The following is a 15,457-nucleotide window of genomic DNA, read 5'->3' on the forward strand; positions in this document are numbered from 1 at the left end:
GAAAGTAAAGTAAAGTAAGGGAAAGGAAAGGAAAGAATCAAAGATGTTCTCCATGTGCACAAAGGTGAAGTCGGAGAGCGTGGAGCCGGACTGCTCGTTCATGCAGCATCCCCAGCAGATGCAGCTGCAACAGCCTCAGGCAATGGGTAAGTACACACATGACTGCAGGATACAGGTGAAATGGGTGGATATTGGATTAGGGTGTAAGGTGTTGCTGTTGGGAGAAAGTGAAACTGAAACTGAAACCGAAACCTAAACCGATGCTGGGATTCTGGATGCCACAGCCCCAAAAAAGCAGCAGTCGCTGTGGCCTCATTTGGCGGAAAACCCTGAACTCGTTTTTCCTGGCTGCTGCCCTGGCTGCCTGCTGCTTATTTTTCTCAATGAATTTCGCACACAGGCGCAGCTGCGAGACGAGTCTGTCTCCCTCTGCCACAGACTCTCTCACTCTTACTTATATTCCCTACCAGCTCACTCTCTCTTTCTCCGTCTCTCTCTCTCTCTCTCTCTCTGTGCTTGTAAAAGTGGCCTCTCCCATACCCTTCGGACCCATTGTTGACCTGCTCGTTATGGGGCACATACATATGTACACACACAAACCAGGCCACCGCTCCACATATCAAGGGGAATCCGGAATGCGGTTTCATTATGTTGCAGTTGTAGACAGTGCCACGCCCATTGGCCAGTACGTGTATGTGCACTGCATTAAATCATTAAGTATACACCATGGCAACAGCACCACCCCCACCACACAGCATCCAGTATACTGATGTTTGTGTGTATCTGGGAGTGTGCCTGAAATTCCAGCAACGATGACAGCTTGCTTCAGGCTGCAGTTTGCAACGAGCCACATGCATAAATAATGCAACTACTAAAGAGCAGCCCTTCCACACTTTAGCCCCAACCCTAGACCCATCCAAGTACCCCTCCAACCTCTAGCCCACAACTATGTGTGTGTGTCTGCCTGTACAGTGTACACGTTCGCCTTGGTTGTCGTTGCCTTCGTCTTCGTCTGGCTCTTCGTTTAAGCAGTGAACGTTGTCTGTTGCAGCCACTTGCAATTCTAGCTGATTTGTCATATGGATGTGGATGTGCCATGTGCCATGTGCCATGTTCCATGTGCATGTGCATGTGCAATGTGGGCGTGTTTGTGGCTGTGTGCGTGCGCTCAAGTGGCACACATGATGTCCGTTGGCTTCTTATACAAGCGCCACAGTGTCCTTCGGCATGCTTGTTCTCTCGCCCCATCATCACCATCAGTCGACACTACGACTCTATAATCTATCGTTGTCGTCTGCATTTCGGTTCGTGGCTAACTTCGGCGGGCACTGGACTGGGGGCGAGGAGCAGCAGTGAGAGTCCGGTGTGAGGGTCAGTCATGCCAGCGAAGCCCTCGTTTTTTCCCAATGCTGTGTCAGCTCAATCGTAACACCATTCCCAGCCAAAGCGAATTGTCGCCAAGCCACTCGGGTCATAATCAGTTTGCTGCTGAATCAACTTTCTCTAGGGTGTGCGGCCTCAAGTGGTCCAGAGAGCAGCTGATTCACTGCCAAGTATTTTACAAGAGGTTCTTCAAGAGCATTTTTACGTTTCGATGTAGCCAACTGATTGAATTCCAATATAGTTTCAGACAATGCCCCCCATAATTTGCTCTGAAATATTTCCTGCCCAACGTTTCCGTTGCGTTTGAGGTTGGTTTAAATATAATAATAATCGTAGTTCAATTTGCCAATGGTTTGCCTTCAATGCTTTGCTTCTGACTGAGTTTGATTGCAGATTATGGATGGATCGGACACATGAGATTGGATCTGTAATGTAATTTCAGAGTAACCTTAAGCATTTTTGTTAATATAATTAATTCAGTCCACCGCAAGTGTCATGTTGTGCCACACACTGGTGAAAATACTTTTGCATATACATATGTATATGTACTTGCACTTGTCCAAGCAAATGGGATGCCAGTGGTAATGAATTTGAAATGCGAAACCCGACTGGTCAGTCTCAGCGACAGTGGCAGTGACAGCTTCAATGCAACTGCATCTGGGGGGAGGGCAGACCAGCCACACCTGACACCGTCTGATTGAGTTGATTCCTGGGGAATTGCTAAATGAAATTTCGTGTTACGTTTCGTTTCACTTTTCTTGCTTAACCTCTGCTCACTCTGCCCTCCATCTGGTTCCTGTTACAGCTGAAATTTTCAGCACCAGTGGCAAAGGGGTTGGGGTCTACCCCTTGTTTCTCTGCTGTCGATGTGTGGGCGACATAATCTCAGCTTTCAGCTGAAAATCGAACGAATGGGAAATGGATTCCAGCTTCCGTTGCAGGGGCAGCCTCCTGTTCAATTAGGCGCAACCCATGACAGAACACTGGGCAACGGAAGTGGACTAGATGAGCTTAGCTTTGCGTGGCTGCTTGCATATCCTATCCTAGCTATACACATGCCATTTATTTCCTTTTTGTGTCTCTCTCTTTCTCTGTCTTTTTGTGCAGGAACTGGCGGGAAACAGATCAAGGGCGGCTACCTACTGCGCTACAAAAGTAAGTACAACCGAAAAATAATACCAGGGGGAGGTACCTGCTTGGCTGTGGCCTGTGGCTAGGGCATTGCAGTGCCACACAATGAAACAACATGACCCTGAAAGGACCATTTCATGCAAAGATGAGCCGGGTCTCAGACGACCGACCGACCTATTAGCACTGTCAGCAGCCCTAGCCCCAGCCCCAGCCCCAGACCCAGCCCAGACCCAAGCTTAGGTCTCAACAGCTCGGTCGAAAGTCTGTCAACTCAGCACAAACGCTCGCCTGAAAGCTCGACTCGGAATGACGCAGCATCCGCCCGGACCCATAGCCAGATAGATGCCTACAGCCGACACAGAGTATGTGTGGGTAAATGTGGTTGTGGGCATAATCTTTTCGGGGCCACATTCAAGTGTAATTACTCATGATTTGGCAGGGCTGAGGATGCGTCATTGTCAGGCTCGTTAGGGGCAGCATTGAGTATCACGGTGGAGCAATTTGTGCTGAGCTTGGGATACAGATTTGAGGATGATCCGCACTCACGCTAGTTCTCCTGCATTGACAGAGCAAATGTTCTGGAATCGCTGGTCCGAGGAGTGGGTCGTTCTCTACGATGACTCAACCATGGCCTGGTTCACGGAGCCGGGACGTACCTCGCCCTCGGGCAAGATCCTGGTGAAAGAAGCGCCCGAGATGCTGGCCATTGCGCACTGGACTGGCCAGATACCGCGTCGACCGCCACTGCCTGATGGTGTCAACGTGTCCCAGTTGATTGCCCTGGGATCGCAGCGGAAACGGTCCAAGGTCTACTGGATGCTGGCCAAGTCCGAGCAGGAGGTTAGCGACTGGATAGATGCGATTACAAAGACCCTGCCGCCGCCGCCACAAATCGAACTGGTGGTGGACAAGCCGCATCTGATGAACGTGCTGCGACGTCCATTGGTGCGCATTAGACGTGAGTATATATGACTAATCCATTCATAATTCCGTGCGAATCCTCCACCCATACCTGCTGCCACACTGCCCCTTCCTGTCCTGTCCACAGCTGCCACCCAATCGGAGGTGAAGCATCGCAAGGCCGCTGCCCATAGCAGCAGCAGCAGTAAGCATCATCGGTGCACCTCGTCGGCGATGACCACCAGGCTGTACAAACAGATCCAGAATCCACTGGTCAAGAGTGATGCGGCCGTCGCCATTCTCAGCAAGAAGCCGGACTCGAAGGCCTCGCTGGCCTGCGCCCTGCCCTGGGGCCATGGCTGGGGATGGGCCACGCTGCCAAACGGCGTCTGGAGCGGCGGCCTGACATGGTCGCAGTGCGAGGACACCTTCACTCTCCACGCCTTGCCCACCACCCACTGCACCAATCTCATCGACACCTCTTGCAGCGGCGCCGTCTACCACACCGACATTGGTGGCTTTGACTTCCACTCCGGCGGAGTGGACGACATTGGCGGCGAGGACTTTGACTATGCCATGGACTGTGGTGATTTTATATTTTAAACTTCCCACACGCGACCCAAAAACACACACTACCCTCCATACACACTCGTATATTACGTATACGTAATCGTATACTCGTATATCCAAACATCAGAACTTTGCCACTGGAACACTCGCAACTGGTAATCGCTTCGGTAATAATATGTGTGTGTGCGTCCTCTTTGTGTCTTAGATGTTGCTACATAATAGGAATACACAGGCATAGACAGGATACGAAGCCGAATGCGTATCCGGCGGTATTACGTATACGCCTCGTTTGTTGGCCAGTCCGTTTCTGTAACTGTGCGCCCCAGTATGTTAGTTGTTCTATGTCCTGTGTCAGTTTGCTAATCGCGTTAAGCAGCTAAACATGTACCGAGAGTAATGCGAACGTAATGCATTTCCCAAACATAACAAATTCTGCGGAATTTCCCCATTTCATTTGTGGTATAGAGATACAAATATGTGTGAGTGCATTATCCATGTGTCAGACTGCTGGATAAACACATATAAATATGTACTTATGCACATACAGATATGTATGTATGTATAACCACCAACTGCACTTTCGCCCTACCCGAACATTCAACCACCCAACCCAACCCAACCACACTCGGCAATCGCAATCGCAACCGCAAAAGCATTTGAAATGCGAAAATATTTTTGCATCGCGCATATACTCGTACTCGTATTGTATGTAAGTAGGCTACAAAATATTTTTGCACTCCAGGGGCAAACAAATTACAATAAATAATAAATAATGCATGGAAGAGGAGACAGCAAGGAGAGGCAGGCAGGGCAAACAGGATGCAAATGAAAACGAAACTCACACATGAAATACTTTTGGGTATTTGGAAAACTTTTGAAATTTATATTGATGCAATTTGTATGGAAACACTTTTTCAAATTGTTTTGCCATGATTTTCTAGGATTTTTGTAATCAATAGTATTAAACCGAAACACAGATACAGATTTATCCACTACTCCAAACCGAACCGAACCCAACCCAATCCTACATTCGCCATCAGCAGCCAAACCACCCACCAATTCCCCAGGGCAAAACCGTTTTTTGTGTGCAAATTTTTGACAAATTTATACAGTTACTCGTAACGTACGCCGCAAGTACATAATTCGATAAAAACTCAATGGAAAACCAAACAGAGAAAATAGGTAGACAGGCATTTTTATACATATGTATTTATATGTACATAAATACATACCACAGTACATACATATAGGATGTTAAATGAAATTCCATACAGTAAGCAGGAAAACCAGGTAACTAACAAGTAATTAAATATAACGGCACAAAAGTCGCTCTAGATTTAAGCACTCACACACAGTTTCACACCGAACACATCGCTACCACACTGAAAACCCCTGTACCCTGTAGGACTTAAGATGGAATGGCATACGAATCGAATACGAATGTCAGTTAAGTTTACAAAACTAACTCACACACACACAAGAAATCGACATACCCACCCGTACTGATGTAAAGTTTATAAAACAAAACGAAACAACAAAAGACAAGTTAGCAACCCAGGTAAATCACAATGTATTAAGATACCAAAGATAAAGATGCATACGAGTATGTATTGTACGTAATCTGCGTAAGTAGTTAAGGACAAATCACGGAAACTATCATTGTCATTTATTGAGGAAAACCAAACACCAATCTACATACTACATACGAGATGCAGATACAGATACGTTTAAGGCACTCTCGACACACCACCACATCTACTGTTATTCGCATTCTCAACACAATTCATGTTCTCATTCTATGTTGATTAAAGTTTGAATTTTGATTTTGAAGAACTTTAAGAACCATTTTGTGCGCCCATGCGCCTGAATGTGACAAAGAGAAACGCCGCTACGGACACCTTGAATTAACTGTACGTTAGGTATATAGAATGTTAGATTAAGTTGGATGCTCGTTAAGATTGTTAAGATACAAAAATGTCTACTATATATACATACATATACAATATGAATGTGTGTCTATTGTAAGTTTATGCAGATTTTGAAAATATTGCATGCCGCGAACATGCACAAGGATACAATACGCAGTAGAGAAAATTCATTTGTAAATTAAATTACGGGTAAGAGGACAAATGAAAATGCTTGTCCTCTGCGCATCTGTTGCATGTCCTTTGTATGTGCATTCATACATATGTTCATATTGATAGCTATATATTTTTATGTACAACAATAACCAAGAGCAAAGCTACATGCAACGGAAACGGAAACCTTTAAACCTGAGCCTACTACAGCCTTAGCCTTAACAGAACACAGCCCACACATACATATGTACTCGTACACACGCCTAATCGTTGTTATATGTATACATAGATCCGCGCACGTAAGCGTTTGTTTGTATGTTTGTGTATGTGTACAATACCTATAGCTATAGTCGTCGGGAAAACCAACCCAAACACACAACACAACAGAACCGTTCGTTAGGAGTTTAATACGGGGAAAATGAGAGATAACCCACGCAACGCAGCGTAACTTAAAAGTATAAGTAAATGTAGACTAAAAGACTTAAGCAATTGTCGTTTAGACGTTAAATTAGAGCGCATTGAATGTTGGCTTATAGTTCTAGATAAAGAAAAGAAACGAAGCGATTCGAGAGCGATGTGCGGAGCATATACATACACACACACACACATATACACATATACAGATGAATATATTCACAAGAATGTTTTAGTCTGAAGCCTAGTCCGAATAAAATACAAATTGTTAGTGAATGTGAGGTAATACATTTGTAGGTCTACATACATACATATATACATAAATGATAACATACATACATCAATAAGGTTTATAGCAATGGAATGGAATAGAATGAAAGGTTTGAAGTGGACACAAAAATCTATAACTTAATGAAACAAAATGTAAAACAAAAATAGAAGTAAAATCAACCTTGGACAATCACGCATACGCATGTAGGAAAACTGGATTAAATAATGTATGTAAATTGTTAAAGCTTCGATGATGTGTATGTAAATGTATAACACGAAGAAGAACTGGCCAAAGGCAGCCATCACCAATTGGCCTGGTGGCCTGTGGGTAATAAATAGTCTTAGCACGTCCAGAAATGGAGTTGACTCCAGACTCCATGAACTCAACTCTTATCTCGTATACGTACGAATATACTATAAATAATTCGATTGAAGGGTTTGAGCTTCAATTAAGTGTCAATCCCCCACGCTCAGTTCAGTTATCCTACCAAGAAGTATTTTTATAAAGTTTATTGTAAACGATGAGAAACCCAACAACTTGTGTGTGTATTTTAAAACATCAACTGAAATGAAACGCCAAACATGAGTATACTTTAGATGCAAATTTTTGTAGAATAATTGTACACGTAAAATGCATTTCCGATGTTAGCTGAACGAACAGTACATACATACATATATACTTACATATACATACATACATACATACATATATATATTTGTTAATGTAAGCCAAACGAAACATGCATGTGTACTGTAGCCATTTTTATTGTGCTGCGCATTTAGGCAGCCAGCAAGGAGAAGGAGCAGTAGGAATCGGCTGAACTATGAATAGCACCTTAGGTTGCGCTCAAGTGGGGAGTACGAATCGAATTAAAAGAAAGTATGAAACTGTAGAAAAATCGATCCAAGCATTGATCGCAAGTCGTTGTGAATGATCCGTTAGATATGAGGATGGAGGAAAACACATAGAAAGAGAGCACAAGGGGCGGCGGGTTTGTCCCCTGCTCACATATACCCGTAACTTACAATTAGGCTAGTAAGTTCGTCGTTTGTTGCCAATTGTCAGTTGTCAGTGTCGTTGATGTTGATGTTGAAGTTGATGTTGATGTTGCCGTGTCATTGTTAAATGTATTCCCATTTGTAATCCGCACTGGAGCTTGCTCGCAGTTTGCGGTAATTGCAGTTTGTCGTCGGAGAATAGAAGAATAAAGCCAGCGGGAAGGTTCTTAGTGACTTAAGCAGCAGCCGACTATACAAATGATACAAGAGAGCATACATGCACATACATATACAAAAACATTACATAGGTGTGCATATTATATACATTTTCCCCACATAAACAAATCTGCATTGGCGTAGAGAAAATAATCAACAGAACAGAAATTGAACCCAAACAGAAAGTAACCCAATCGAAATAAGAAAGAGAGATATCCGCACCATGAATGTAACAAATGTTAAAGTTTTAGGCGTAGGCCGAAAGACCTGCCAAAGGCTCCTGCAAAGTCCCACCCAGGCGTCAAATTTCCTTCTTCCTGCTATCTTTCCAAACATGTCCCTGTCTTCCCCTGAACTTTGGCAAAGGTCGCTCTCGAAACGTAATTAGAGAAGTAAATGTGTAATTCTATTGATGTGTATCGTATGTATATGTGTCTATAAATATTTGGTAGACGTTCACGTTCACTCGCATGACGCCGCAAAAAGCTCAAGCCAGAAAGAGATCTGCTCAAAACGAGCCCCCAGTCCCATTCCTTTGTTTGGTGCAGGTTCACCACATTCCAGCAATCTAAACCAATCCATGAAGAAACTATAGTTTCTTCAAGAACCAATCCAAATCCAAATCCAATCCAACCGAAGAGCAAGTGCAGCAGAAAACTTTTGGCAGACGAACAAAAAAAAGAGAGAGGCTGGTGGCTGAAGAGAAGAAGAGAGCGAGCGTGGGCCCGAAAGTCTGTTGAAAAAAATCACGAACGACAAAGAAGAAGAAACGAACGCTCTTATATGGTTTCAAGACCGCACAGCAAAACGAAAATGTATAAACATTTATGATTGTACTATTACGAAAACAATGAGCAAATAGACGCTAAGAAAACAGCAAAAGAAGTCATCCACTGAATCAGGCCCGAGGCGATTGCCGAACCTGGAATACCCTCACAATCAAACAGAATAAAAACCGTATTGTATGTCCATAAGTATTTTCCGAATGAAATGTTTCCAAATTGTCACATGCCCATCGCAAAACTTTGTAAGAATTTTGTACCAATTCATTTTCTAGCCAATTGCAAAAATCCATGAAGGCTTTGATTAATAATGGTTTCGGCAATCGCTTAAACACAGAGACCACAAAGAGGTCTATAAATACACCTTACGATGGGGGTTTGATTCGATGACTTCAGGCAGGCAGGCAAATGATTAAATAAAGAAGAGCTTGATGGAGAGATGGAGTGGCGGATAACATCTGCGAAGCGAAGCGTCAGCGTTGATAAATGTAAAACGAAAACAACAAAAGCAAATAAAGATTAGCAACAACATCTGAGAGAACGAAACAACAGCAATTGAGCGAAAATTACATGTATCTCTTCGTGTGTGCTGTGCTGCGAATCACGCACACACGTACACACGTACATGCATGTGTTTGTTGGTCTTATTGGGGGGACTGGGGACTGGCTGGCTGGGCAGTAGGAGTGTGGTATGCGGATTGCAACTGGGGGATGGGGGAAGTTAGCGCCGACACGACACACCATCATCGCTGTATAGATCAGTTGGCGTTGCAACGCTCCCCTCGATGTCGCCAACTTCGCAACTTGTTCGGGCCGGGCCTGTCTGTCTGGCCATCGGAATTGAAATCGGATTCGGATTCGGACTCGGAATCTTGTCTCAGTTAGCGCGCAAACTTCTAAGCAAACAGTCGAGTCAAGCCGAGTCGAGCCGGTGAGCGAGCAAGGCACCTCTTTAAAATTCAAATTGACGTGAGTGGGCCAACGAGGCGACATACGCGTAATTACTGCCATTTACCCTAGCCACTGTTCGTCCTATCCTACCCTAGCCTGTCCTGTCGCCGGTGACCCACTTCTCGAGGTCTGGCTCTAAACTTTATTTGTCGCTAGAGGGCCCCCTGCCCATCGCTGGTGTGTCAACAAACTCGCGTGCCTTCTGTCGAACCCAACAGGACTGTTCACCAGTGGCCAAGAGAGTGCAGGCACTTCTCTCAGTCCCTCGCACACTTACGGCTGGTAAGTAAGCATTTCGTCTATAACTGGAAGACTGTATGCAAATCGCAGCTCCGAACACACAGACAGAGCAAGCAAAGACGAGAGTTGAAATTAGTCAGCAAGAGACGACGTGTGCCAAAAAGCAGAAATATACATAAATTAATTGTGAACGAAGTGTTAGAGGGAAACAGCATACATATGTATGCATGTGGGAGGCAATGGTGACGGGCATTAATACCCTGAAATGAGATGCAAAGCATTCACAATATAATCTTTAAATATCACTTGTGGGCCGGGTCTATTCCATATTATTTAGGATGCCCCACCTAGCTGGCTTTTCTCGACAGGTTTTGGATTTAAATATTATCATTCAATAATTATAGAAAGGTATTTTGTGCTAAATTTCAAATGTTAAAGCTATCTTCTTTGAGCTATTTTTGGTTGAATCTTTTGAATTAGTTTTAATCATTCATTAGAGTTCACTCGTTTTTGGTGAGCATTTCGCTTCGAATTCAATTCGATTAAATTGGAGTGTTCATTGGACGAGCCATATTCGGTGTGGCCATCGGCCCACAATTGTAAGTCTGAGCTGGGCCTGGGTCTGGGATTGGGACTGGGTCTGGTCGCCCACGCAGTGCAATATCAACGATCTGTGGGACTGTTTGCACCCTGTTTCCATTCACGCCTCCTGCCGACATTTATTGCCGATCATAATTTTCCAATATTGTTTTTGTATTTGCAGGCAGATCGACGACATCGCATGACTCATCGGACTGAGCGGTCTAAGCCGGGTCTACGTTCAAGCGGCTTACTCTCGTCATCGCCTTGTCTGTTGCCCACTCACCACCGGTCGAATCGCATCGAATCAATCTCGTAGACTCCGTCCCCCGACTGATCCCGACTATATTTGGCTATGTCGTCAAACGGTTCCGGAGACGTTCGACCCTCAAAGCTGGGCGATATGCGGGTAAGAATTAATGATAGACAAACCTCGTCACAGGAAGTCTGATGGTCTGCATCCCCATCGTGGCCAGTTCTGATAGGTCATTTGCTGTCATAGTTAGCCAACCATTTTGGTAATGCTCACATCAGCAGCCAGATCTTTCCGTTCAATTTCCGTGACGACTCCAAAATTGGTGCGAGCTGTGTGTTTGGTGGAGTTATGTTCTCTTCTGTTCTCTCGCTGAAGTTTCCCAGCGAAAAGCCAGCCAATTAATTTAGTGCTTTTGCCATATTTGGGAATGGGTGCTCTTGTCACGACACAAAAGGCTGGCGTTCAATGCCATCTGTTGATAACATCCATGGGGGGGGCGTAGGCGACATTAGAAAATCCGAGAAGAGGAATTTGTCCCCGTCCTTCAAGCCCTTCAATAACTATAAAGGGTTGACATTAAACACACTCAGCCACATAAACAGCATGGGACAAACAAACCATCAATCAATCAAATAATTTACCTTGGAAAATTGGTCGCGCGCGATTTTAATCGCTGATTGGAACGGTGCCCCCTGGGAGGTAGAGTCCTTTGTCAGCTTCGCTGAGCTGAGCGCTTCCTTTGTTGCATTCAACAAATGTCGAGCTAGTATGCTTTCTCTCGCTCTCCCATTTAATGTATGCATGTGTGTGTACCTGTGTGTGCCCGCGTGTCCGTGCCCGTGTCTGCCATATGAGCCATGGCAACGTCTGGTGGCCGTTGCAGCCATTGATTTTTTGTTGTTGCTATTGGCATGCAGCAACACCATGCACAACAACAACGAGGAGGAGTGGAGGCGCACGCTAAACAAAAGGACATCAGGCTAGGATTTCTCAAGTGTCCGATACACAAAAGACTCTCTCTATTATTCGCCCACGACGATACCTTTGACGATTGGCAGCAGCGGCAGATGGCCATGGTCGGACTCGAAGGCCACTACAACCAGGAAACAAGAGGAGCACAGCAACAGCTTTAGCTTGAGGGAAATTCGAGTAGGAGACGGAGGAAGAGAGCATGCACCCCAGCACAACCCCCAGCGCTGGCAACTATTTTGGCGCACCAGCGACGGATAAAGTTACCTTTGCCCAGGCGGGTCGTGTGGCAAGGGGTTTTATGTACTGGCGGCACGTAAGTGAGCACGGATTTGTACCAAGTGGAAAGTGGGAAGTGGGAAGGAGTGGTGACCGCGCAATAGACAGGCAAACAACCCACACAAGACACAAACACACCCACAAGCTTACACATGTGCAACTAATGACTCCACTCGGGGGAAACGGACGTGCTAATGTCCAGCTCAGTTGACACGCGCCCGTTGGCCGAGCATGTTGCAAGCGGAGGAAGACGAAGATATATCCTTCTTCGGCAGCGGACTTGAGTTGGAGTCGGAGTACTTGCAGGATCATATATTGCCGCTCAAGCTCAATGAATCTTGGGCGGCCCGCCGATTAATGGAGGCGCTGAGTCATCTGCCACCCAGCGATGGCAATGGCATTGGCAACAGCGATTCGGTACCCGTAAGACCACCACCAAAGGGGACATCCAATAAAAGGATAATTGCTCCAGCCCACAACTGAAGCTCTCTTCTGAATTCTCCTTCCAGATGCGCTTTCAGAAGGCAGAGGAGGAGCGTCGCCGAAACCTATTGACGGGTAGGACTGGTGGCCCTGGCACTGGTCTAGCTACTGGTGCTCCAAGCTCTGTTTCGTCAAGGCTCGTCGGCAATGGCAAGGTACGCCAAATGTTCGATGAACGGCGTCGCGGAGCTGGAATCGATCGAAGTAATCCACTTAAGCCCATTGGTGGTGCCACCACACCGCCGGCACAGCCCGCGCGCCAGCAGCAGACAGTTCAAAGGCTCATCAAAGATGTCTCCGCCATGAGCCTAAAGGACAAGGCAGTCTTCAACAGACGCTTGACCAGTGATAGCAACAACAACAAATACAGTCCGGCGGGCACTGTGAATCGCTTAAAGCCTGTGATTACGAGAAAAACACCACCGCGTGAAGGGGAGGCAGCCAGTCGTGCCATTGCTCCCGCTCCGCGGAGTCCCTTGCCAAAAGCAGCGGCTAGAGCCAAGGCCCCGACAAGTCGTGGGGCAGCAACTGGCGGTGCAACTCCAGCCGCAAGTAGTCGCTTGTCGCCTCCACTGAACCGAAAGGTGAGTATCATCATCCCACATTGCCTTTATTTTCCCAACAAAAACATATTCATGTCGTTCAACTGATTCCATGTTAATCCGGTTTAGGTCGAAGCAAAATCTCCAGTCCCCAAGAAAACAATGGTGAGTCGTGGTGCCAGTTGCTGCAATGGTCGTATGCTAATCCCACCATTATTTGACAGAGTCAGCCGCCTCCTGAGGGTACGTCCGCCTGCCGATATTGCGGTCGCCACTTCAACACCGATCGATTGGGCAAGCACGAGGATGTTTGCCAGCGCACCATGACCACCAAGCGCAAGATTTTCGATGCCTCCAAGCAGCGTGTGGGAGGCACCGAGGCGGAGAAGTTCGTCGGCAGGAAGGGCAATAAGGCAGCCCGCTCACAGACGACGTACAGCAGTGCCGCCCAAGTCAAGGGCCTCGTCACGGGCGTAAAGAAAAGCAACTGGCGCAAGAAGCACGAGGAGTTCATACAGACGATCAGATCTGCGAAGCAGGCCCAGGCGCATGTGGCTCGCGGCGGCAAGCTGAGCGACCTGCCACCGCCGCCACCATCGGAGAATCCGGACTATATTCAGTGTCCCCACTGCGGCAGACGCTTCAACCAAACGGCTGCGGAGCGGCATATACCGAAATGTGCCACCATGATACACAACAAACCGCGTCAGAACGCACCCAATCCCTTGAACAAGCGCTGACCCAGTGGTGTGTTCGATCATGAACATGCCCATACGTTTACTTGTGATAAAGCAATTTTTGATGAATGAAACGATGCCAGACTTAACTTTAAGCGAGCTGCGGGTACGTTGGGTGGCCCTAGTCGGATAACACTTCGACATCGTTGTCATCTTCGAGCTGCGGCTGCACAACAGTGGCAGTCGATGCGGCAGATCCAGATGATTTTTCACGTTCGATAATGGCCTTTACGGCATCGGCTGCCTGGTTCATCTCCAGGCCCTCAAGCATGTAGGCCCAGTTTTCTAGCGTGGCATCGTCATCCTCTGAGATCCAAGTGCACAGCATTTTCGAGCAGGCCACACTGGCGGTGGGATGCTCCATTTGATAGAAGAGAAGTTCGTCATTGGTAAATCCTATCTTTTTGCCCACCTTCATCCAGGGCTCTCCAATCAGCGGTGCTACCTCATCGATGTGCTTGGCGGTCACCATCAATGACTTCTCATGGCCTGGGTCCTCTTCCACTTCCTCAACAACGGGATCTGTGTCTTCCACCTCGAGATCCTGTTCTGGCTCTGCTTCCTGCAGCGCCATGGCCGCCTCCTGCTCACTCTCCGCGGGTGTACTTTTCGCAGCCAGACCGTTGTTCTGCTCTGATGCATTGCTGGATACCGTGGTTGTTGGCTTCGGCTCCCTATCGCGTATGAGACGCTTGCGCACTTGCTCCAAATAGTCGGAAATCTTGCTAGACGGTTGCGAGGGCGATGTGAAGAAATGGGGAGTTTGCCGGGCAAGCAAACGCAGTGCACGCCACTCGAAGGCTGGATCGATCTTGTCGTGGGGCGATTCCAAATACGTTTCTAGCAGGGGCAGGAAGTTGCGCTGCTCACTTTTGCAAGCCTGTAAGTTGTCCGGCGAGTAGTTCCACAAACGTGTCAGGTTTTCGCTAAGGAAGATATTCCCAGATTACAATTCCGGAGACGCAATGAAGCGGAATGTACGTACTTGCCAAGGAAAAACTTGCCATTACGAGCAGCGTCGCGCAGGGAGTCGCCGAGTGGACGCTTTGGCCGTTTGGCGGGAGGGGGTTTGTTTTCCTCCTCATTTGAGGGAAGGTCCTCCGGCTTCTTGAACTCTTTGCAGCCCTCGTTCTTCCAGTTGTTCCACATCTCCTCGCGTTGCAGCATATGCCAAACTGTGCGGGCAAAGCGCTTGCCATATGGTGGGGTCTCCTCCAGAAGTTTGCGCACACGAAGCTCTGTGTCCTTTATGAAATCAGCTTGTTCGGCTGTTAGAGTGTACGCGTCGCTGCAACAAGATACTCAAATTATTCCTGTTTATTTAAGTTTCGCTGAAGCCTCTCACTTACGTTTTAAACTTGACGCTAACTTGAAGATACTGAAATAGTATAAGGAACTGCACCAGTACGGCACGCCGGAAGTTCGAATCGGAGAGCTGGAGTGCCAGCAGCTTGGGATTGGTTAGAAACTTGGCAAAAAAGTGATTTGCCTTGCTCACGGTAGATGCCACTGCGGCATCAACAACAGCATCGTCTACATCCATCGCCTGGTCCGCTTCGCTGTTGTCGTTGCTGCACGGACGCACGTCCTCCAGCTTGAAGCTCGCAAAAGACTGAAGTATGTTCTCCGCGTGCTGCAAAGGATAACCATAAGTAATAAGAGCCATTCGAACCATCAC

At 46.8% G+C, this 15,457-nt stretch overlaps 3 protein-coding genes across 8 annotated transcripts in view; 2 read left to right on the forward strand and 1 right to left on the reverse strand.

Moving 5' to 3' along the window:
• LOC117585198 lies at window positions 1–4,568 on the forward strand. Its single transcript, XM_034274576.1, has 4 exons — window positions 1–146; window positions 2,491–2,538; window positions 3,083–3,472; window positions 3,563–4,568. The coding sequence occupies exons 1-4, from the start codon at window positions 44–46 to the stop codon at window positions 4,015–4,017; spliced, it is 996 nt and encodes a 331-aa protein (XP_034130467.1). The 5' UTR covers window positions 1–43; the 3' UTR covers window positions 4,018–4,568.
• Window positions 504–13,854, forward strand: LOC117585196. 3 transcript variants are annotated; one of them, XM_034274571.1, is made up of 6 exons: window positions 9,694–9,712; window positions 9,790–9,976; window positions 10,698–10,922; window positions 12,527–13,084; window positions 13,172–13,207; window positions 13,267–13,854. In XM_034274571.1, the coding sequence occupies exons 3-6, from the start codon at window positions 10,869–10,871 to the stop codon at window positions 13,780–13,782; spliced, it is 1,164 nt and encodes a 387-aa protein (XP_034130462.1). In that variant the 5' UTR covers window positions 9,694–9,712; window positions 9,790–9,976; window positions 10,698–10,868; the 3' UTR covers window positions 13,783–13,854. The 3 variants fall into 3 exon arrangements, with proteins under 3 accessions (XP_034130464.1, XP_034130462.1, XP_034130461.1); XM_034274570.1 differs by lacking the exons at window positions 9,694–9,712; window positions 9,790–9,976 and adding an exon at window positions 10,347–10,533; XM_034274573.1 differs by lacking the exons at window positions 9,694–9,712; window positions 9,790–9,976; window positions 10,698–10,922 and adding an exon at window positions 504–512 and having other exon boundaries at window positions 12,503–13,084.
• LOC117585194 (calnexin-like) overlaps window positions 13,788–15,457 on the reverse strand; it is a 16,888-nt gene continuing 15,218 nt past the window's right edge. For 3 of the 4 annotated variants that reach the window (XM_034274545.1, XM_034274546.1, XM_034274544.1), the window contains 2 exons: window positions 14,765–14,886; window positions 13,788–14,705 (listed from right to left, as the gene is read on the reverse strand). In XM_034274545.1, the coding sequence (XP_034130436.1) occupies window positions 13,901–14,705; window positions 14,765–14,886 (927 nt within the window). In that variant the 3' untranslated portion in view covers window positions 13,788–13,900. Of the gene's footprint in view, window positions 14,706–14,764; window positions 15,068–15,128; window positions 15,413–15,457 lie in introns of all 4 variants that reach the window. The other variant, XM_034274547.1, reaches the window with a different exon arrangement.

This window comes from Drosophila guanche, unplaced genomic scaffold (genome assembly GCF_900245975.1).
Source record: "Drosophila guanche unplaced genomic scaffold, DGUA_6, whole genome shotgun sequence".
Lineage (NCBI taxonomy): Eukaryota > Metazoa > Arthropoda > Insecta > Diptera > Drosophilidae > Drosophila > Drosophila guanche.